The 23,973-nt window shown below is 40.5% G+C and overlaps 1 protein-coding gene across 1 annotated transcript in view; it reads right to left on the bottom strand.

The window, feature by feature from the left end:
• Positions 1-8,073: 8,073 nt before the first annotated feature.
• Cdk17 (cyclin dependent kinase 17) overlaps positions 8,074-23,973 on the bottom strand; it is a 76,011-nt gene continuing 60,111 nt past the window's right edge. The window contains exons 10-17 of the mRNA XM_051139884.1: positions 22,036-22,159; positions 17,043-17,163; positions 14,360-14,457; positions 13,779-13,884; positions 12,396-12,438; positions 11,442-11,532; positions 10,341-10,418; positions 8,074-9,798 (exon numbers count right to left, since the gene is read on the bottom strand). Of these exons, the coding sequence (XP_050995841.1) occupies positions 9,761-9,798; positions 10,341-10,418; positions 11,442-11,532; positions 12,396-12,438; positions 13,779-13,884; positions 14,360-14,457; positions 17,043-17,163; positions 22,036-22,159 (699 nt within the window). The 3' untranslated portion in view covers positions 8,074-9,760. The remainder of the gene's footprint in view (positions 9,799-10,340; positions 10,419-11,441; positions 11,533-12,395; positions 12,439-13,778; positions 13,885-14,359; positions 14,458-17,042; positions 17,164-22,035; positions 22,160-23,973) is intronic.

Genomic DNA, 23,973 nt, shown 5'->3' with positions numbered 1-23,973 from the left:
AAATTGAGACTTTCTGCTACAATTGCCTGTCTAAGGGGTGGAAAAGCCCTGACTGTAAAGCCATGGAAATAGCGCCAAGGCCATAAATAGACGCCCCGCCACTCCCTCATGGCAAAGAACAGATCTGCACTAAAATAAAAAGCTGGCCCAGGGAACTGTAATTGCTGAACGTGCTGTCAGAGCCAAGAGGGGCTCTGAGAATGCTTTCTTCCAGCTGTTCTCTGGTCAGGATGGGCACTCGGGACCAGGTGGGAGAGGCTGGCAAATGCCTGGGGCCAAGGCAGTGGCTGAGGGGAGAGTTAAGACTTTAGCCCCAGCACCTGGGAGGCAGGCGGAACGCTCTGAGTTCAAGGCCAGCCTGGTGTACAAAGTGAGTCCAGGGCTACACAGAGAAACTGTCTCAAACAAACAAACAAACAAACAAAAAAACCCCAACCCCCCCAACACACACACGAGATTTTGATATGCAAGAGTCTTACAAAGAAACGAAAGGGATTCACGTGCAGCTTTTACAACAAAATTATTTCTTGTGAACTTTTAAACTATAAATGCTGGCTGGAAATGTTCAAATGACTATAAATCTGGCTATTGTTTTCTTCCAACTACTGGGATTATCCCTATATTCTTGTTTCACTGATTAGAAATGGGAAAATAAGTCTTGGTGGATCCAAATACTCACTGTTTTGAAGAGAATTGGAGGTATGGAGAGTAACAGCTTTACCATCTTCAGTGTTCTTAACAGGATTAAGTTAGCCAGAAAATAGGCTCCAAAGAACATTAACATCTCTCTCTCTTTTTTCCCCCAATGCTTGCACATTCCCAGGACTAGAACCTCACTGTGGAGCCTGAGCTCAATTTCTGTGCACAGCTTCTCTGTAGCTACAGAGCTTCCTCCACTTCCACATGGTGTGGTGTTTACTGTAATACTGTTTTTGCTGAATAAATACTTTGTAACAAAAAGTGCCAAGAAGCAAGTGGGATAGTTTACTTCCATTTACTTACAGTGACTCATATCACTTTTCCTACGTAAACAAGTCGGATAAATACACTGTTTCTGTCTCTAAATATGGCACATCAAATGCTTTACATAGACACAAGGACTATAGCACAGTGGCATGCGTGAGACTCTACAGTGCAGAACACGAACACACACACACATACGCACGCACGCACGCATGCACATGCACACACCCTCCCTCCTTCACCAGAGCTTGAATTAGGGAATAATAAAATGGTCTAAACTGGTCCCCTGATCTTGTAAGCCATGGACTGATGAGACTGCTTAGTGAGTAAGGAGGCACAGGGACCTAAGCTCATCCCCAGCATCCATGGGAGAAGCAGGGCATGGTTGTGCACTGTGCGGGATAGAGACAGGCCTGAGACCTGCTGGCCACCGGTTCAGCTGAAATGGAGAGAGGCCTAGATTCAGTTAAAGTCCCTGTGGCAAGGAAGTAAGGCAGAGTGCTGGGTGGGGGCATCTGATCTCTGTGTCTATACACATGCACCTGATTTCTCTTTCTCTCTCTCTCTCTCTCTCTCTCTCACACACACACACACACACACACACACACACCACAGCACCACTACCACCAGCACCACCACCAACAAAACAAACAAGGTCTGTCAGTTGCTCTATCCTGAGATGGGGGATTGAGGTAAAAAGGGAAACACTGTCATAATTTTTCCTTTGTAGCCATTTTGTTGCCAGAGGGGCATGAACTAGACTTATTAGCAAAGATTATTATTCTTCCTTGCTTTACGTCCAATGAGCTCAGTGCAGTCACCAGGTGGGCTGGTTCAGGAAGGGGGTGGGGAGGGAGAGGGGGAGAGAGGGAAGGGGGAGGGAGGGAGAGAGAGAGAGACAGACAGAGAGAGAGTGAGTGTGTGTGTGTGTGTGTTTTATGTTCAGTGGTAGTATAGTTTCAAAAGGGACACAAGTTCATAGCTCTACAGAGCATAACACATCTGTAGGTGTGGCAGGGGATTACTCATTTACTTAGGTAAAAGCACGTGAACACAACTATGCTCCAGGAAGCACTGCAGAAACACCCCTTCTACGCAAGAAGGAAACGTGTGTGGTACTGTTTGTATGCAACAGTTCATCACAGTCAGCGCTACAAAATGCCTCTTTGTTCTACTCTTCAGGCATCTCTTCTCTGTACCCACACTTCCTTCTCATCACACCCCCATGGCGTGTTTGGCCTGACAGGACTGACACTGTGTTCTGGTACCCTCTTCCAAGTGGGTCTGGAAACTGCGACCCATTTTCATTTCATTACATGACAGCTTCAGTGAGTGATAGTTACCAACCTCTGAACTACCTCAGATACACTAGCACTGCTCAAAGTCAGGGCCATTCACACAGCTTTAGGAAGGAGGTACTATCATACAAGTGAGGCCGGGTGTGCTGGGGCGCGTCTGAATTCCCACTCGGGAGGCAGAGACAGGCAGATCACTGGAGTTCAAGACCAACCTGGTCTATGAAGGGAGTCCAGGACAGCCGTGTGTGTGTGTGTGTGTGTGTGTGTGTGTGTGTGTGTGTGTGTGTGTAGAGAGTGAGAGAGAGAGTGAGAGAGACACACATAGAGAGACAGAGAGACACAGAGAGAGACAGACAGACAGACAACTTGAAGCTTAGTTCTAGTGTAATTTTTGACTGTTGTACCTTTAGTTCGCTCAAAGAGAAGAGACCGGGTCAAGTTAATGCAAGGGATGAGTTTTTCTTACAAGCGTGGATGTCTTCACTCATGCATCTTGATGAACAAACACTGCTATTTCTCTACAATTTTATCTGGCCCGAGGCATAAGCGTCTCCCTCGTAGGACCTTTGGTTCAGTGAGCAATGATGAAAAGTGATTACGTGTTATTGTATTTTGAAGTACATGGACCATAGACAGGAAGGCAGTAGGACAGGAAGGAACATAGCCCAATCTGTGGTGTGGTAGGGTAGGGTACAGAGGACGTCCACAACAAAGAGCTGGGATTCTAAAAGACGCAAGAAAAGAAACATTTAGGGGAGCACAAGAGATCGAAGAACAAATCGTGGTGAGAGACAATAGTGTGGAATGATTAGCAGCAGCCAAGTGCAAGGTCAAGAGGAAAGGGGAGGGGGGATTCTAGGTAGCTAAGAAGTAATGAAAAGAATGGTTGGCTAGTGGCCTGGAAGACCAAACAGCTGGATTGCTTCCAAAGCAATTTTCTAATGAGTTCCAATGTTTCCAGGGGGGGGGGGGGAAGATACACAGACATCATCCCCAAACGACTCCCAAGGTTCATGTCACCACCACGTGATTCATTACATACTAGCCCGGGGGAAACCAAAAGGCAGGTGGTAAGAACTGTCCCCACAGCTGTAGAGGTAGCACCTGCATCCTAGGAGGCTAGAGCCCAGCAGGAGTCAAGTCTGTGCTCACTAAGATTGCCAGTCCTGCCCACAGTCCAGCTGTTGAGCTTTCTTTACACAGAGGTGCTAAGACTTGGGTGGCTCCTCGGCTACATCCTTGTGCACATTAACACTTATCTCAGGCACTTCTACGTCGATGCTGCAATCGGACTAAGGAGGAAGAGGACAGTAGGGACAGTCACAATCCCTATGCCAGGCTTGTCCATCTATCTGTCTTTCTTACAAGTACACATGCCAGTCTCTAAAGTGGCAGCTTTCCAAAAATGTTAAATTTTTTCCCAATGAACTAATTTCTCTTAAGGAGAATCCACAAACAAAATGGCCTTCCAACTACCACAGGCCATTACGTTCCTCTATAAGTGGTAATTTACTTAGATACTTCCTGTTTTGGAGTGACAGATGCTGTCAGTAGTTTTTCTAGGTCATAAGTATGAACTTTTGAGTAGAAATGATGGTAACAGGCTCCTGACCATACAAGTCCAGGGTCTGAACTTAGCATTAGAAAAAGTTCCAGAAGGAAACCATGTATTTCTTTGACTCTAATGTAACACATTCTTTTTTTTTTAATTCTACCAAGCTTGTGAGCTTGTATTGCTACTTAACATTTTGACATGGATGGACATGTAAAGCAAAGAAAGAACTGATTTAAGAATCTAGATGAGAATTTTGTTTGTGTAGCCTTGGCTGTCCTGGACTCGCTTTGTAGACCAGGCTGGCCTCGAACTCACAGCGATCCACCTGCCTCTGCCTCCGGAATGCTGGAATTTAAGGCATGCACCACCATGCCCAGCCCTAGATGAGAATATTTAACTAGAGGCACTGACAGAAATAATAAAAAGGGATGCCATTTGAGGATAAAGCTCTTAAAACCAAATAACTCAAAAATAACTAATATATGTAATAGATATTATCAAAACAACTACACACACACACACACACACACGTGTATGAGAAAGGAAGGAAGAAAATCAAAACTAAATACAAAACACTACAGTATCAGGAGAATGAGGACAAAGTCCTAAGCCACTCTGTGTATCGGAAGGGGAGACTATGCCCTTCACTCCACCTCTGACGCAAGCAATTCACCACCAACAAAGTGAGACAGATGCTGCAAAGACTTCAGGCCAAATCCACTGTGAATTCAGGCAAAAACTCTCAACAAAATACAAGCAAGCTGGACTCAGCAGCATGTTTAAAGAATTGCAACTTCAAACATGCCTAATATGAAACCTAAAGGGCTTTAACACTTGAAGCTTTTACAGTAACAACGCTCAAAACATTTTCAGGCTTTGTACCACTTCAGATTTCATAATTTTGAAGCAGGGATGTTCAGCTACCACAGGCTATGCAAACATTCCAAACAAGGGAAAACTTCCTTGAAATTGGAGTCACTTTTGTTCTCAAACATTTTCACAAAGGATGCTTAAACTTTAATTCATCACCAATGGGGGCTTTTCTAAGAAGTGCAGTGTTGATTTAACATATAAAAATCGATCAAGGTCATGAAGAAAACAACATGATCATCAAAGGTGACAGAAAAAAAAAAGCTTTAGAGAACAAAGCAAAACCCCAGAAACCTACCATGATAAAAATACTCAGTAAACTAGGAATGGAGGGAAGTGCCTTAAAGATGAGGGCTATATGCAAAACCCACGGCTAGCTGTACATGGCTGGTGAAGGTCTCAAGACTTTTCCCCCAAGACCAGGAACACAAGTTAGTGACCTTCTTTCACTACTCGGTACTGGAAGTCTAAAAGATCGATTAAAAAGAACACAGGAAAAAAAGGAAGAAAAGAAAAGGCATTCAAATTATAAAGAAAAAAGTCAAACTATGTCTTCCTTCAGGTGATGTAATTTTGTATGTAGAAGATCCTAAAGAATAGACAAAAAAATTTAAAGGCAACAAAATCAAAGTTGGAAGTTACAAAAATCAAAACAAGATCATCTGTGCTTCCAAGCACTAGCTATGAGAAAAATAAAAAAGAAACAAAGAAAGCTAACCCAGAGTAATAATTGTATGTTAAAAACTACTAAATATTGCTGAGAAAAATTAAAGAGTTTTTTTTGTTTTGTTTTGTTTTTTGCAATTCATTTTATGTAACCTGGTTGTGCAGCTCTCAAGTATGAATTTTGTAGATAATCATATCCTGTTATAATTGTCAAAAGGCTGGACACATCTGTTGGATAACTTAATTCAAATTTGATTTCAAATTTTACCCCTACCCCCCAAAATAGCTATACTGAACAAAACCGTGTGGTAATATCTGAACGGCTAGACTATAGATTGATGAATTAATAGGAATATGGGCATAAAGTTATTATGCAATTCAAATGTTGATTTCTGTACCTTGCATATCTGGTTGCAATCCTTGTTCTGAGAATTTCCTGTCTCAATTGTGTAAACACTGCTCCCCAATTGTACCCTGATATGCTAATAAAGCAGCTTACAGCCAATCACTGAGCAGGGGGTAGAATAGGGCTGATTTCCTGCCAGCCAGGGGAGGAGGAGTTAGAGGAGGAAGTGAGACTCAGCCAGGAAATGAGGACCAGGAGACCTCAGGAGAGAGGTGCCAGAAAGCTACAAAGTACAAGTGTCTATGAGATTTATGTTGGGAGGAAATCAGATTAGTTTAGAAGGTTAAGAATAGAGCAATAACTGATCAGCTTTGTGTTGTGAAGCTTATTATTATTAAACAAATATAAAGGAGTCTTAATTATTTCTGTGTTAGCTGGGTTAAGAGAGAAACTGAGAAACACACACAGTTTTGTAAAAATAACTTTGAACATTCTGGCACCTGACATGGGACTCTCATGACACATATTTCCAAAGGCACCCTGGTATGAACACTGGGTCCCACCACCTCAAACTCTTGGAATTAGAGCCACAGCTCTGCCAGTACCCCAAAACTCAGCACTGGTCTGATGACCTGCTAATTCACTGACGGCATAGGGCTACCTGTTGTTCTTCCTTCAGTTGGCGTGAAAAGAGTCCATGGTATCTGGCCGAATGAGAGCTTTGAACACAACTGGCAATGTAGAACGGAGGCCCAGAAATAAGGACCATTCAGTATGGGCGCCTTCTCAAGAAATGGCGTTGGAAAATGACTATTCCACTCAAAAGTATAGAGTTGGATATACAGAGACATAACTTTAAGACTAAAACCTTAAAATCTTAAGAGAAAAGATCGGGGAAAATATTTATAATCTTGGAACACTGACAACAGGTTTTCTAAATCTGATACCAAAAGCACTGGCAACAAAATCAAAGATATGAAAGGAAAACTCTTAGGCCTCACAAGGATATCTTCAGGAAAGGGAAAGAAAACTCAGAGCAGGAGAAAGTAAATCCTCCTGAAAATCATGTGCTTTGTAAGGACAGATTAAGAATCCATAAAAAATTCTTACAATTCAACTACAAAAAGACAACCTTATTATTAAAACTGGCAAATTTTTTATGTGACTAACTTTTTTTCAAAGCAGTTGGACAAAACAAAACAAAACTCAACCCAAGACACTCATGGATAATCCTTACTAAATGTAAATACAGTCCACAGTGAACGATGTCTTCATGAATATTAGAGTGAACACAGGGACGCTGACAACAACAGTACTTGAAGGATAAAGGATTCCCACACATCGCTAGGAATTTAAAATAGTGCAGCTGCTGTGGAATGCAGCTTGGGGGCTTCTCAAAAAATACAGGATGATGGCTGACCAGCAGTTTTACTCTGAGCGTCAATACTCTCCAAAGAGATGGAAACAGGACCTCAAACAAGTGGACACCAGTACCCACTGAAGCAGTATCACACTGCTCAGTCACAAGAGAACGTGGGTCAGCCACGAGGAGAAACTCTGAAAGTATTATGTTGAAAGAAATAATGCAGACATAAAGTACAAAGATGGCATGCTTGTACATACAGGACATATCTACAGGGAAATTCACAGATACAGGAAGTAGACGAGTAGTCATGAGAGGCCTGGGAGACAAAATAGAATTAATTTTTAATGACTTCAATCGCTGAAATAGTAAGACAATTTTGGAAATAAATCAATGTAATCGACCTACTGAGAGTGCAGTTAATGCCAATAAAGAGGTGAAGAAGAAACAATATAAAGTGTCATGGAAACAGATAAAATGCCCAAGTGGAGACCTAGAGCCGCTGAGAGTGACCTAGCACCACTTACCTTCAGAACTCTTGTCAGCTTAGGGGCTTGTGAGAACTCCAGGTCAATCCTTCATGTTTGAAGTATCTTCTCTGCAGTTTCCAGGATCTCAATGATCCTGAAATGTCAACAAACAAAAACGACCTACACATGCCTATTTGCTTACTGAATTTCTCAACCAAAGGTCCCTAGACTCCCTAGAAAGAATTTTCAATAGCAACTGCACGTAGCTCTTTACTTTTTATATCCAAGAATCAAACTTTCTGACAAGAAACTATAGTCAATTTGCAAATCAAGTTGACAAATCTGATACTTAATAAGTAAGGAACACTGTATCACCAGATTGCATGAGAGCTGGCTAACCAAATGGTCGGCACAAACACAAAGCAGCTGTCATTGTCAGCGCAGTGAGAGCTCGTTACTTTACAGTGACACCACAAAAAGAAATGACCCCAGTGTGCACACCTTTCTTCCGCAAGAAAGAACAGTGACTCAACAAAATCACATTTTATATAACACGGAGATTTAGTTATAAATTTCAAAACAAAATGAAGGAATTTTCACATAATATTTATAACCTTCAAAGTACAATATTAATACATGTCTGTCAGTTAGAAATAACAGCAGTTAGGCTACAGGGCTTAACATAAAACCAGTTGACAAATGTGAAAAGCAGTAGTGGTCCAATAGTCACCATTACACATGAATCTGTTTCTTGCAGAACTTTTTTTAAAAATTAAAATTTCAGTATCATGAAATATTAAAATAACATCCCCAAACATGCCACAATCACTATTCACAAATAAAGTTAAAAGGAAATATACAAAAACTCACTTAATACTGTTAAATAACAACAATAAACTACAGGATTTCCTGAACAGAAATGAGAGGACCCTGAATGTTTACAGTGAATGGCAGGACGAAAATTAAGTTATAACTATTTTCATGATATAAGGCAAAAACTTACATGACCATTTAAAAATATACCAATTAAGATTTATAGTTGTAAGATGCACTAACCAATAGTCCTTAAGAATGAACACAAATGCCTAAAACACTGTTATCAACACCAAAGTGTCTGCGACGTTCAAGGAGATGCATAATTCAAGTTACACTAGTTAGTGTCTCTGATGAGCAGATAATACCCACAATGCTTTAGAGCAGTCCTCTGGGCTCTTATTTCTCATTTCTAATTTATCATGGCTCATTTTAAAGACATAGTACAGCTTTCAGCTGATTCCAAGTGAATGCTATTGAAACGCACACAGCCCCCAAATGAAAGAAACTGTTCCTCAAATGAAGTATCATCTAATAAAAGAAATGTGTTTAAGACAAACAGCAGCAAGGCCTTTCCTGTTTGAATGACTTCTATGGTTAAACCTTAACTAAAAGCACAGTGTAATAAGAGTTAATCAAGCGTAGTAGCACACAAATATGCAGTAGACATTTCTACGATGAGGAATAGGTTAAAAAATAAAAAAACTTGGTGTTTTAGTTCACTGGTGTCTAATGTGAGAACCCAAAAACGTCTGGTATTCACTTGCTTGAATCAACTCTCGAATTGCATGCTTCCTAAACACACTGTGCTGTCAACGTCTCAGCTACTCGATTGGCCAATGTTCCTAAGAAATTATATGCAGCACGAACTTGAGTGTTCAAGACGGCTCACTTATTTTACTGCTAAGCAAAGCTAAATATATTCCAGGAAACACTGCAGTTTAATTTTTAAAAACAAACAAACAAACAAAAAATGCAGCAGTAAAACAACTTGTGAGGAGAAACCGATGCGTTCACATATAATAAAGCCACTGCAACTTCTTCAGGCATTCAACTGTTGTGTTAAATTAACAGACAGCAGTTATGTAGCAGCAATGATTCCGCAATAAATAATGCACTGTGTTTCTCAGTCCTGCACAAATCTGCAGCTACAGTCACACTGATAGCTGTAACGTACTGGCTCTGCTGGCAGAGAAGACCTTAAAACCAACTGTACAAAAAAAGAAAAAAAATTGTCACACTGTGACAACAAATATAAAAACAATCTGTAGGTCTGAAATAAAAAGACTCCACTGTGAAGAGGACAGTGTAGACACACGGAGATCCCAAGTCCAGCACAAGAAATAACTGCCTTCAGCTCTGAGTCCATGGCTGATAAGAAAGGCTGGGGCTGGGCTTGAAACCATGTTACCAGACTTAAAAGAGCATGCTCTGTCTTCTGTTCTTCCCATGTCCTAAAATATAAAGTCATCTTATGAGGCAGTTCAAGGTTCAGTTTTTATCCCACATACAGTACTTGGTGACTCTAGGAAGCTAACGTTCCCACCAGCAAATGCTAATATTCCACGGTAAGAGTGATCAGCACTGTCTTAAGTGACCCTCGTGTCGACGGGGTCAGTCTACAGCTTCTAGGCTTCCAAGTGATGAGCCTGATGACTAGGCAAGCACAAGGGTGTCTTCTGCCTCAGGTACCAGGGATGGCGTGTGCAGTGATCAAGCCAGGCCGCTTGTAAAAGGTCTCTGCGCCATCTGCAGTCAGTGGTCCCTGATCCCTCTGAAGGTTAACTGAGCTGCCCAAGTCATACAGAGCGGTATGTGCAATTCTAAACATACAGAGTTGTGGGATGCACTGTACATTGCTTTTTTTTTTTTTTTTTTTTTTTTTTTTTTTTTTTTTTTTAACATCAATAAGTTTACTGATCAAACTGTAAACCCAAGGCTTGGTTCCACGCAAAAATTCATGACCGACACGTGAAATGGTTTATGACAAACACACCTGTCTCTGGATAGGAAGAATTTCGAAAACCCGGGTCCTTTTGCAACTGAATCTCTTTCAAACTGAATATTGATATGCCTAAAATGAACAGACCAAAATAAGAAAAAGAAAAAAAGGAAAGAAATCACCAGATGTAATGACAAATCTATATCAGCTGTAATTATTTTAAAAAAAAACCAATGATTCAATATTGACCATCTCTTGTGGGGTTCTCTACTAGGTTTTGCTGCTGACTGTTACGTGAACCTCAGCTACCTAGCAGAGGGAGAATAAGGAATTAAGAACGGCTTTCACAGCTGAGTTTCGAAGCATTCCTTTATTTCCCCATTCATTCCATTTTAAAGTAACAGTAGACTAATTTAAGACAGCATGAACAAAATTAAAGCATTACCTCAGGCCTGGGAAATGTTCTATTCTAGTGGTTTTGATAATAGACTACTTTCTTCGGGCTAGTACAGCCAGAGTGGCCACAAGAAAGGAAAACTATCTTTGTGTCTTCTCAGGAAGAAAATGCCCTTTTATGAGCAAACATCTTGTATTTTGACTGTGCCTCACTAATCTTTATAAAAAACCGTGTGTGTGTGTGTGTGTGTGTGTGTGTGTGCACACGCGCGCTTGTGCGTGCACGCGTGCATGCTGGTTTGACGAGGCTGGCCGGTGAGCTCTTGGGATCTACACCCTGCCAAGTACGGGGTTACAGATGTGTGTGCCAGGGCCCAGCCTTTAGGTGTGGGCTGGGATGTGGACACAGGTCCACAGGCTTGTATAGCAGCACTCTACTCACAGAGCCACCTGTCCACTCCAGAAATCCTCTTTTAACAAAGGAATTGAACCAAATTACACCTAAAGATGATGTCATCAAGTAAAATTAATGATTCACACTCAAATATTTTGATTTCTTAGTGAGTAGAGACAGCATGCTCAGTGTTTTAAGAGACAGACAAGAAACACCTTCCTTAGAAAAATTACGATCTGATTACAAAAAAGGACTAAAATTTTAGGCATAAAAATCAACCACCATCTCTTTCTAACTTCCTAAGCCTTCCAATCCTCAGTCCTAGACAAATGAAGAGAAAAGGGACAGACTTGAGAGCCCCTTACTTTCTGGTAAAGTGTGGATCCTCGGTCCCAGACTTCGGAAGTACGCATGTTTCATGGCGTCTTCAGCTGGAACCCTTTTCTTAGAGTCATACTGTGAAAAAAGCAAAGACCTCATTCATTACCCTTTTTTCTAATTACTGTAAAAAGCTGAAGGATAAATTAGCATTTAGAACTATTTTTTGAAAGTTCTTGATTACTTAATATGACAAGTTTTCTAGCATCAATTTGAGTACTCCCAAAACACTCAAAGTATGGAGCTAATCCTATCTCAATCCCACATTTCTTAGTTAAGCCTCCTAACAGAAAATTAGACTCCTTATACTTTTCTGGTGATGAAAAATTACAATAGTTAACCTTTAATGTTATTTTTCTTTGTGAGCAGCAATGTACTGGTGGAAATATGCCCAAAGCTTTTACAGACACCCTCGGCAGATGAGTCCCACTGCTCTTTCCTCCTGGATCATACAGCTTAGGCTTGTTCAAGACACTCACACTTCCAACCCCAGCAGACACCACACGAACCATGGCTGCTCCAAGCTGAGGCTAATGCCCCAGTTCACAGCCTTTCTGGGTTGTTTTGTTTTGCTTTTACCATTAATGCTCTGGCCAAGGAGACTTGGAAAAAGCCTTTGCTTTCAAGATGTAAGCAAGTTAATGTGGCGATGCCACCCTATTCTCCCTCTTCTTCCTGCCCTGCAGTACAGTGAGAGTGATATCTGGAAGTGCAGCATCCTGCCAGGCAGCAAGTGCAAGAAGGAAGGGAACATACGAGCATGAATTGCAAAGAACATGACTGAGCTGGCTGAAACATTGCTGAAACATTCTAGAAAGCACCGTAAATAATCATACTGTCATTAACAGCATTTGAGGGCGTTATTATTGATTCTGTTTTTCCTATGAGTAAAGTGACACTTAATGATCCATTTAACACTTATAAAATAAGATGTGACTTACCTGAAGAAATTTTGTTATTAATTCAATTCCTTCAGAATCTAACCTAGAAAAAAAAAAAAAAACAAAGTCCATTTACTCTTTTATCTCAGCTGATAGAAATTCTTCAGATAAAATTATTTTCTAAATGTTTCTATTTGCCAAACTTAAGTGCCTTAAAATAACTCCTCATACTGCTGCCAAAGACCCAAATCTGTTCTAGTCTAAAAGATGCATCTTGCCAGTTACTTGAAAATAAATCATAAATAACTGAACTTCATTAAAAATTTCAATACTAAAGAAAAATGAACATTATAAAAATTTTAAAATTAGCATTCTATCCCCAAACAAACTAACCTCTATTATACGGAAAGTTTAAATAGGGCACAAATATTCAGTGTGCCAATGAAGGCAGGCACACCACAAATATCACTGTTCTAGCATATAGGTGAAAACACTGAGACAGTGACCCCAAAATTTACCAGTGGGGTTCAAAATACAGACAAGCCATCAACAAAATTACATAGAATGGCTTGATAAGCAATGACTACTGTAAAGTATTATGTTCAAGACTCCACCCAGCAGGGGATCCAAGCAGATGCTGAAACTCACAGCCAAACTTTGGGGTGGAGTGCAGGGAGTCTTATGGAAGAGTTGGGGGACAGAAGGACCTGGAGGGGTCAGGAGCTCCACAAGGAGACCAATGGAGGCAACAAGTCCGGGCAGAGGAGGGAGGTACCAACCAAGGACCATGCATGGTGAGGACCTAGACCCGCTGCTCGGATGTAGCAGACAGGCAGCACAGTCTCCTTGTGTGTCCCATAGTATGGGAAGTAGGGACTACTTCTGACATGGACTCTGGTGCCCACGTGTTGATCACCAGGTCTCAGAGGAAGAGGATGCAGGCAGTCCAGATGAGACCTGATAGGCTGGGGTCAGGTGTTAGTGGAGGATGGCTTCCCTTTTCTCAGGACTAGGGGAGGAAGGGAGGGTAGGACCGGGAGATAACGAGGGAGGGGGCTATAATTGGGTTGTAAAGTGAACAAATTAAAAAGAAAAATTTTTTTAAAGTACTAAGTTCATAAAACTTGAGTAACAAGGGCTGTAAGACCAATGACATAGCCAATCGATTCCTAAACAGAAGTGTTATCATGGCCTTCATACGTAAGCTCTAGAATTCCAATATATGCATCCTATATTCATTTTGCAGCTTGGTTCTACTGAAATACTTTGGTGATTCTTGGCCATTGATTTCTAAATTTATGTCAAAAGAAGGAGTAAACTGAATTAACGCACATCACACTGTGAAGACCGCCCTGTGTCAGCCCTGAGCCTTTCTGTGTGAGCTCATCAAACACATCTACTGAGCCACACGAGGCTGGCCCTTTCCGCTTAAGAAAAAAGTACCTGGGTGCATGGTTAATGAGAGGTTGTGGCTTATATTTTGGGAAGTTGTAGTTCTTGAACTCATCATTTGAAGAAACACCTGGCCACGTTTCCTGAGATGGAGTTCCTGAATTAAAAGAATACATTCCTGATAAGCATTTAAATTATGTATGTGCAAACATATATCAACAGGCATAATTAAGAAAATGCCCTAAAGAACAATATACTTTCATTAAACAACATAACTATTTCCATTGAAATTAAAATGACTCTGTGTGTGTGTGTGTGTGTGTGTGTGTGTAGGGATACCACATATGTACGTGTGGCTTTGGTGGACTATGCCGTTACGCCATAAATATGATAAAGTCCCTTTCTACCGACATGGCACCACCTATGCTAGGAAGAGTCGCTAATCATCTGTAGGAGGTCAAATCTTCTTACAGGAAACCTCTATCAGGTGAAGCTGAATGAGGAGTTACCTTGGAAGTTCCTGCTGTAAGAGCCACACACGCATGGACACACACATGCCTTACAGACACAGTCCTAACTAACCTAAGCGGTCAACTGCAGGTGTGAATCATGGGAAAAGGCTCCTTTCTCACCTAGTAGTCGAAATATTAAGTGCAGTTCATCTTCCACAGTTGACCCTGGGAACAGCGGTCTTCCAGAAGCCATTTCAAAGAAAATACAGCCAACTCCCCTTTAAAATGCATCATTAATAAATAAAAAAAGAAAGAAAGAAAGAAAGAAAACAAAAAATCAATCCACGTATTAGGTAGCATGAGAATATTTTTTTCTCAAGATTGTCTTTCTAGAGCATTTTAGACCAGCCTACCAGAAAATTTTCTGCAAAGATATTTTTAAACCTAATTTACCACCTCAACTTCCATGTTATGAATCCATTTCCCCACTTGAAATGTCTAGTTTTTATGTGAGATTCTCAAAGAATAAAACAATACTTAATAGTGATGGGTGCTTACTTTTATATGGTGGCCTAGGAGGTGACAGTGGCAGTGACAGGACAGAGAGAAGTGAATGAGAGCGTCAGGACTGAGGGAGGAAGCAGTGACGACAGCAGCGTGCTCTGCTGCTGCGTGTAAGAGAGGGCGAAGGCGGAGAAAGGCTCAGAGGACAGACGTCATCAGTTAGAAACTGTATGGTACATGTAAGATCAAGACATAGTAGGTCTCACAGCCAGTAAAACCACACAAAATTGAAATTATCACACTATAAATAAAATGGCACACAGGAATGGAAAACAATACGATGGTTCCTTAAACATTTTAAGACAGAAGTGCTATGACCCAGCAATTTTACTTTTAGGTAAATATTCAAGAGCACTCAAGGCAGCATCTTGAAGCAATGTGGACATCTACAGTCATAGTACCATCACTCACAGCAGGTGACAGATGGCAGAAACTCAAGCGCCTATCATTGATGAGCAAGTCAACAAAATGTGCTGTATAAACACAGTACGTTATGGACACCAACTATATGCAGTGTTGATGAAGCTTAAAGACATCATGGGCAGTGAGAAAAGCCGAGTATGTCAGTAACAAAAAGACAAGAGACTGCAACAGGTACTTCTTGTCAGAGACAAGGTGAGTGCTGATTACCACAGACCAAATAAAAAGGAGCAATGCCTTGTCTAATCCAACGGGCAAAATTTGGGTTTGAAAGAGTAAAAAGTTCTGAAGTTCTGAAGTTGGATGGCGGAGACAGTTGTGTAACAATGTAAAGACCTTAGTGTCTCAAAACTGCAATTAGACTGGCTCAAGTTATACACTTTACCTTCTACATATCTTATCAGAAATTAAGAAAAGAAATGTCCTACAGAAGGAGATTACATGCAACTGCTCAAGACAATAAGAAAAACGATAACTGAACTCCTCAAGACATAAGGAGCGCATAATAGAGCCAGCCGTGATGCAGGGGCAGGGCCTGTCTGTGAAGGCCAGGGCACACAGGCAGGGACTGGTGGCAAGTGGTTTGCAATCACTCTGCATGGATCCTGCCGTGTGAAGAGACCCACGTCAAACGGGTGGGCCAGGCCGAGCACCAGGCAGAGAGCTGGGAGAGTCAAGCTAACTTTGAAGAACAGCAAGTGGAACAACTTTGTTAATGGAGAACGTTTGTGTTAAGAAATAGGCGGAATTAGGTTGGAAAAGGAAGTTTATAGAAATCTGTAACTACTGAATGAAGAAAACGTAGTTTAGTCCACGGGCAGTGACTATGTCGGCAACAAGCACAGAGCAGCACGGGCTGCGGAGAGGGCTCGGCGGGCACAGCATGAGAACCTGAGCCTGATTCTCAGCACCTGTGTACACGAGCGCTACAGGGCTGATGCAGATAGATCCCAGGTCTCGCTGGCCAGCTAGCCTATGCAGGATCAGTAAAAGACTGTCTCAATAAACAAACAGACAATAAACAAACAAACAAACAATAAATAAATTATTTTAAAGGTGATAACTGAACACGCCTCATGTTCATTTCTGGCCTCCATATACATATACATGTACAGGTGTGCATACATGCATAACACACACACACACACATAATAATGTGTAAGAGATCTTTGAATTTTTAATTATTAATTTTTAGACCAACTTAAAGTAGGTATATTTTACATATTAAAACAATACCTGTTTGAAATTACTACATGTCATATGCCCTTTTAAAAAGTGTTCTTTGCGTATTAGCTCATTCAGTCTTAATATTATCTACAGAACTTTATTATTACTGTGTCTACCTCCTTCAATGAGGAAATGAAGGCCCAGGCTCAGAACATGAATAAGGCGGTGAGTCTTATATTAGTGTAGACTTGATAATTAAATCTAAATAGTTTGATTTCCATGCCTCAATTCTTTTTTTGTTTTGTTTTGCTTTTTTGTTTTTTGAGACAGGGTTTTCTGTGTAGCCTTGGCTGTCCTGGACTCTCTTTGTAGATCAGGCAGGCTTCTAACTCACAGCGATCTACCTGCCTCTGCCTCCCGAGTGCTGGGATTAAAGGCGCGTGCCACCACGTCCGGCCTTTCTGTGTATCTTTGGCTGTCCTAGACTTGCTTTGTAGACTTGGCTGGCCTTGAACTCACAGAGATCTGCCTGTTTCTGCCTCCCTGAGTGCTGGAATTACAGACACGAGCCACTATACCGGCTCCATGCCTCAACTGTTAATCTGTGCTCATATACACACTAACTCTTTAAAAATCAAATTTTTCAGTATGCCCTGTTAATAGCTATGCTCTTTCAGAACTATAAACGGCAACGGCGTCTCTACATATTTACCACATGTCGATCTGTGTGGAGTACTCTGAGGAGCCAAGAAGCACATCGGGTGGCCGATACCATAGTGTGACAACTTCATTTGAGTAGGTCTTTGTGGGAACTGACTTGGCTCTGGCTAGTCCTTTATGGAGAGAAGAAAACAGAAGAATTAAATATACTGAGAGCCATTAATACATGAAATTTCTTAGCGCCTAGCGTCACCATGACCCATTTGAAGTGGTGCCGACTACACAGTATCTTGAAACTTCACAAAAGTAGTTTTACAGATTGTTGAGTGCATGTGGTTCTGGGCCAAGTCAGTATTATATAATTAAACTAAGCAGTAATTACACAACAAGAGACTAAGCTGGTGCGGTGTCTGAGTTAACTGAAACTTAAGATATTTTCTGTCTGTGGATGAGTCATGATGCTAGAATTATTTCTGACTAGAATTAACCCAAAACAGGTCAATGACACTATAATTTACTTGCTACAGCGATAAGCTATCTATCACCTTTTAACTCAAATGCCACATTTGTTTGCTATTCCATTTTTAAAAAATTAAAAATTGGTCCATGACCAATTTCCCGGAACCTATTTGGAGACTAGCCTGGAATAAAATTCAGCACTCAGCCTTTTTTACTGTCTCAAGTGATATGAGTAACTTCAGAGTAAGGGGCCTTGATGCTCTGGGATAACAGCAACTGCTGTAAACAAATGTCTGCCTTGTCAACCAGAGGAGGACTACACTGAGCCCAGGAACACAGAGTGGCTCACACACTTCCTGCTTTGCACTGGTGCAGAGTTAGAACCCCTAAATCTCTGAATTATGTCACTAAGTTTAAATCTGAAGAAAGATAATCTTACTTTTACCATACACTTTGTTTCACGTAACAAGGGTACTTAAGCTAAGACTGTTGTTATGCATAACTATGTATCTTGATAAAATATTAAATAAGAAAAATGTCATAAAATGGTAATTTGACCTTCATTATGTCAGTGTGGTGTTGACACTATTTTAATTACAAACTGTTACCCTGGCATAGACTCTATTGCCCCAGCATTCCAGTTTGACACAGTCATGTCCACTACATTATTGTCCCACACAGTTTGGCAATTAACAAGAAGTAGGGCAGCTCTCTGATTCCTTTTCCTTGTTTTTTTTTAAAGACAGAGAGCCACTACATAGCCATGGAAGTCACTATGTAGACCAGACTGGCCTCAGCCTCTGCCTCTGCTTCCTGAGTGCTGGGATTAAAGGCGTGTGTCACCTTGTACTTGATATTAAGAACTGGTTATAGATGACAAGACTATAAATCTGCTAAAACTCAGGCCATTAAAGCAAACCACCAGTTACAACTTCCTCAGTCCTTTACTCTCCTGCTCTGAATTGAGATCCTCAACCTGTAAGGCTCATGATTCCAAAATAAAATTTCAGTATTTTTAAAAATGAAATTACAAGCAATCCCTTCCCAAATTAACCATGATATAGTATTTGTTTTGAGTCATTTTCTATGATTAATGGAAGTATATGTTTCTGCTTGTATTTATTAAGTACCTGAATTTTATTAATCATAATAATGGAATTTTTTTTTTCATCTTTTGAAACAGGGTTTCTTTGTGTAACAGAGAACTAGCTATTTATATAGACCAGGCTGGCCTTGCACTCACAGAGATCCGACTGCCTCTGCCTCCCAAGTGCAAGGCTTGACTACCCCCAGCATCAAGAATAACCCACAAAGGGTAGAGATGTAGTTCAGAAACAGTGTTTGCCTATCACACCCAGGGCTCTGACTTTGATCCGCAGCACCGCCAAGGACAAAAAAGGAAGAATTCGATTATACTCATTAGGTGAAGCCATTCATGTATTTACCATGAAACCAATAAAAAAAGAATAAATGCTGAACAGCAGAACCATGATTGTACTATGAAATTTGCTTTCTTTCTCTGTGGAGGTTAAAAGCAAAATTTTAAAGTATTAAATTCAAAGCATTCAGAGATAAAAGATTTCCCATGGCCTTTAACAAACCCTTTGCATGATTTCTCTGTCACTGACATTCTTTTTGGATTCAGGGTAAGGAGGAATAGAAGCAGCTTGGCAGAGAAAGAGAGGGGAAGGAGCGGCGGGGACAATTATAGGGAAAACACCATAAACGATGCTCCAGTGGCTGTGTGATCTATACAAGCACAGGAAATTAGCCTGTAGCATCTCCTTGAACCTCGGCAGCCGAAGAGCAAATCCCTTTCAAGCAAATGATAAAGTACTAACAGGTGTCCATGACCAGCTGGGGCAAGTTCACTATTCAGTAAGAGTGAGTTTTTAACTTGCCACTAACAGAAAGCTTGAAAATCTCCTATTTGTGGAGTGTGTTAAACGGTACTAAAGTAAAGCTAGCATAACTTATGAAAATTTATACTTGCTAACTGTAGAAACTGTATTGGCATATACAAACTAAATTTATTAAAATATGCAAATTCTAAGTATATTAACACAAAAATTCAAAGCTACACTACAAAGTGTTATATATATATATATATATATATATATATATATATATATATATATATATATATATATATATATATATATATATATATATATATATAATTTCCTAAGGGCAGAGAGCATATCACTGCACTTCATTGTCAAATCCCATAAAATCAGATTAGTAAAGGGACATACAACTACTAGTTAAGTCACTGTGCAGCTGTAAAACCAGACGAATCGTGGTGGGCGTGGGTGTGGGTGGCTTTTGGGGTGGCATCTAGGTCTCAGGATCTGGCATAAGTTTCTCAAGGTTATTAAAGCCTCCAAGTGCTTTTATGTCCACAGATCACTGACACTTACCGTATTTATAAGCTAAAGCTGAGGAAACGGGAAGGCACTTATTTACAGATTAGAAACAAGACTTGATCATGGGCAGCGGTGTTGTCCTACAGTGTCACAATGCAGGAGACAGGGGCAAGATGATGACGCTGAGTTTGAGGATAATGTGAGACTCAAAAAAAACACAGCTCCAACCTCACACGCCCACCACTCACAAGAGGCTGTCTCCAGTAACATCTTTATAAAATGTTATTTTTCAAGGGGGGGGGGGAAGAATGGCCCTACATTTCTATTAACTATTTTAAATTTTATGTGAATAAAGAACAACTGGATTCCATGTCTTCTTTCTGCATTTGATGTGCTGTGACATATCACAGCATATGCAGGACAGCATTCAAATGTGTCATACACATAAGACAAGAGTAAATCCAGCAAATACCAAGTGGGAAAGGAGACGCACCCTAGAGCCTCCTCTAAAGCAGGGCCCATCTTACGTGGCCATCTGGAGCCAGAGAGGATGTGATTTTTGTAAAAACTTGCATGGTAACTGAGACTGCACCAGTGACCTTCTCATCCTTTGTCACAGCTCCTTGTCCCCCCACCCAGGGCTTTAACCGCCTCTTCTCTCCACACAATTCTACAGCATCAGTCCCTGGTAACTGAGGAAATACTGGTCTGTGAGTTACATGCTATACATAGCTATAGATTTCTTCAGAATATAAAAAATTCATATTTCTCACTCTGTATTATCTCTAAATATCAGCAAGTTAGTAAATAAAGTCAAAGTAGCAGATACAAAATTTCAAATTCTAAATTTTGTTTGACAACTTGAATAATACTGACAAAAAATACTTCTGGTCATTTCCTTTTTTTTTTTTTTACCTTACCTACATATTTATTTATTTGTGTTATACTGAATTACATACAAGTATATAATATTAACTTAAATGTTTTTACTAAGATGGCAATTCATTTTTAAATATTCTGAAATTAAGATATAATTACGTAACTTTCCCTCTTCCTTTCCAACTCCTCCCATGTTATACACTCCTCCCATGCTTGCTCTTTCAGATCTCAATTCATGGTCTTCTTCTTTAATTGTGTATTACACACACACACACATACACAGTTGTGTACATAGACATGTTAGCATGCACTACTAACTGCAGGTTAGCATGATACGGATCTTGGAGAAGAACCTGTAGCTGACACGTTGCTAAGCCAGCGCAGTTCCTAACTGCATTCTAAATATTTCTCCTTAGACCCACAGGGACGTGAGTGAGGCTCTAACCCCGCACCAAAGAAACTTGTCTTTGCAACAGATGGAGACCGTTACAAAAAATCTGCAACTGATAAAAATGCAGAGAACAAGTGATCGCGTGGTGCCCGCCCCCCTGACACATCCGTCTACAGCACAGGTCCTGCACCTAAGGGAACATCTCCAAAGCCGGGGTGGCAAGACTGAAGAGCTAGAGGGCAAGCCGTCTCCTGAGAAAAACCTCCCAGAAGTGGCAGGGAAGCTACACGCAGAAACCTCACCAAAAGGCTGCCTAACTCAGGCCTGAAGGACAGTAGTGCATTTTTAGGAAACCCAACTATCAGATAATATCTAGATAATAAGGCCCTTGTAAAATGGTGTTTCTTTTTAAAAGAACCCCCTAACACCCTTTCTCTTTAGATTAGCACTGTTTCTGTGTGGGGTCAATATGTTTATGTATGTGCCTCATTTTATCACAGGAAATACTGTAAACAATTAACACTCTAGGCTGAAGATTTAGGAAAATAAACTTTGCTGCAACATTAAACACCCCAAGGATAATCGACAAATTTACCTAAAATATCAGCAGTGAAGAGTGCACGTGGCTCTGCCCTGAATACACTGAGGAGCCAGTGCCTTGACTTCCTGCTGCTGTTGAGTCAGCAGTGCAAGTGTGAGTCTGAGCCTGTACTGTATCTTTAGAGACCCTGGAAAGTCTCAGAAGGCCCGGAGGTCTGAGGAGGACACCTGGGAGCCATGCACGAATGTGCAAGCATCATAAACCATCCACCCACATTCTATACATAATCTCTGAGCTACAGAGAAACCGTCAAAACCCGCATACAAGTGGTGACACATTGTGACAACGGTGTATTTTTTTTTTAACTCAGCCTCCTGCAATTATTTATGAATATCGTATCTCTCCATACCAAAGTCAGCCAGCTTTAGTTCTCCTCTTTCATTAATGAGGAGGTTCTGTGGTTTCAAGTCCCGGTGCAATACCTTTCTTCTATGGCAATATGCCAACCCACGGAGAATTTGGTACAGGAACAGCTACAAAAACAAACAGAAAGCAGTCTTACCGATTATGTAACGGGCTTTGCTATACAGAAAAATCAAGTAATTAAAGCCATTTAAAGACACATCTTTTCCTCTTAGAGCTGCTTTCTAAATTTTATTGTTTATTGTTCAATTTAAAGCATCATCTAGCTTTTAACCTAAGAACAGCCAGGAAACTAAATACTGCAAATGAGACTCTGAATAGTAACAGTTCATTGGTTGGAGGTCTACAGTTTGATTATAAAAATTTGTTGTAACAATCAAGCAAACCGTGCCACTGATTTCCTCCTTCTAACACAGACACACACAGACACACACACAGACACAGACACACACACACACACAGTATCATTTAAAGGAGGCATCAGGATTGGTGCTTTTAAAGAAGAGCCAAGGTATCAGAAGAGAAAGTGTTGAGTGGCTCTGGCAAACTACTTGCTATAAAAACACTTTACCCAGCTCTTCATCTACCTCCCGGGCACTTGACTTTCAGTGCCTCCTACGCACCCTTCAAAACCCACTGTGACTCAGAAAGGGGCCCTGGCGCTGTGCTACTCTGAATGGTGAGGATATGATCCCTGTAAGGTTAACAGCCAAGGGCTTGTGTGTATTTTAGAAGAAAGATGCAGAGAGCATTCTGATTCTTTGTTGTTAGCAAAAAGAGGGTCTTCATACAGAAGACCCAGAGGTGTTTTTAGGTCCCGGAAGATGACAATGCAGAAGATGAGTGACAGCGTGAATGACTTCTGAGAAGCAGTTTCCAGGGCTGGCATTTCTATGCTCTGAAACTCCAGAATCATTATTTCAATAGCTGTCAGATGTTATCCTTGAAAGAAATGTTAAGTGTAATTTTAACAGGCAGGCAATGAGATGCTTTCTACCTTATAGCAGCCATATGAACCTAACTTAAAAACCATGGACTTCACACCCTTTATCAAATTATACCAATTCAACTCTTTATTCTCTTTTCAAATTATTGCTCTATATAAAAGTAGAAAAAAATAAGACCAAAAATATACAAATGTTACTCATAAATAATGTATTATAAATTAAGCTGAAATATATACATTAAAAACCCTTATAGAAAAAAAAAAAAAAACCCTTAAAGAAACACATAGAAATCCATTCAGGTTGGTGCGGTGGCACACACCTGTAATCCCAACACTCAGGGAGGCAGAGGCAGGCAGACCGCTGTTGAGTTCAAGGCCAGCCTGGTCTACAAAGCAAGTCTAGGACAGCCAAGACTACACAGAGAAACCTTGTTGAAAATCAAAAGAAAAAGAAAAAGAAATCCATTCAGAGCCCCACAGTTAGCAATGGACCAGCCCATGTCAGAGCACTTGGTGAGTAACGGAGACTGGCTTTCCTCTATACCCACCAACTTACTATTAAAGAAAAAAGGTTAAACTTACTATCTACAGAATTAGAAATGTCTCAGCCACATACACAACACACTGCCTTTTACCAAAATAGATTTCTAGGAACTGTTAATTTACATAAATAAGTCTTTGACAAATTTGGGGTATGCCAGTTAGGTCAAAGACATCTACTGTTAAAAAGTCAGCTACGTCAAATGCTTTTATTTACCTAACCTTTGAGTGTCTGCTGATATTGGTTGGCTTAGCAAACTTCTTCAGCATTACTTGAATTCTTAGATAATTAATGCTAAGAAAACATTGATTATCTTCCAATTACACAGTCTATATTTCTAGCACAGCTTTCAACATAAGTGTCTGACCATGTCCAGTTGATTATTTTATAATTACATATTATTTTAAATATATTAATGAAATTTACCCTTAAGAGAG

This window comes from Acomys russatus, chromosome 31 (genome assembly GCF_903995435.1).
Source record: "Acomys russatus chromosome 31, mAcoRus1.1, whole genome shotgun sequence".
In the NCBI taxonomy this organism is placed as follows: domain Eukaryota; kingdom Metazoa; phylum Chordata; class Mammalia; order Rodentia; family Muridae; genus Acomys; species Acomys russatus.
This window is presented reverse-complemented; position numbering and strand designations above follow the sequence as displayed.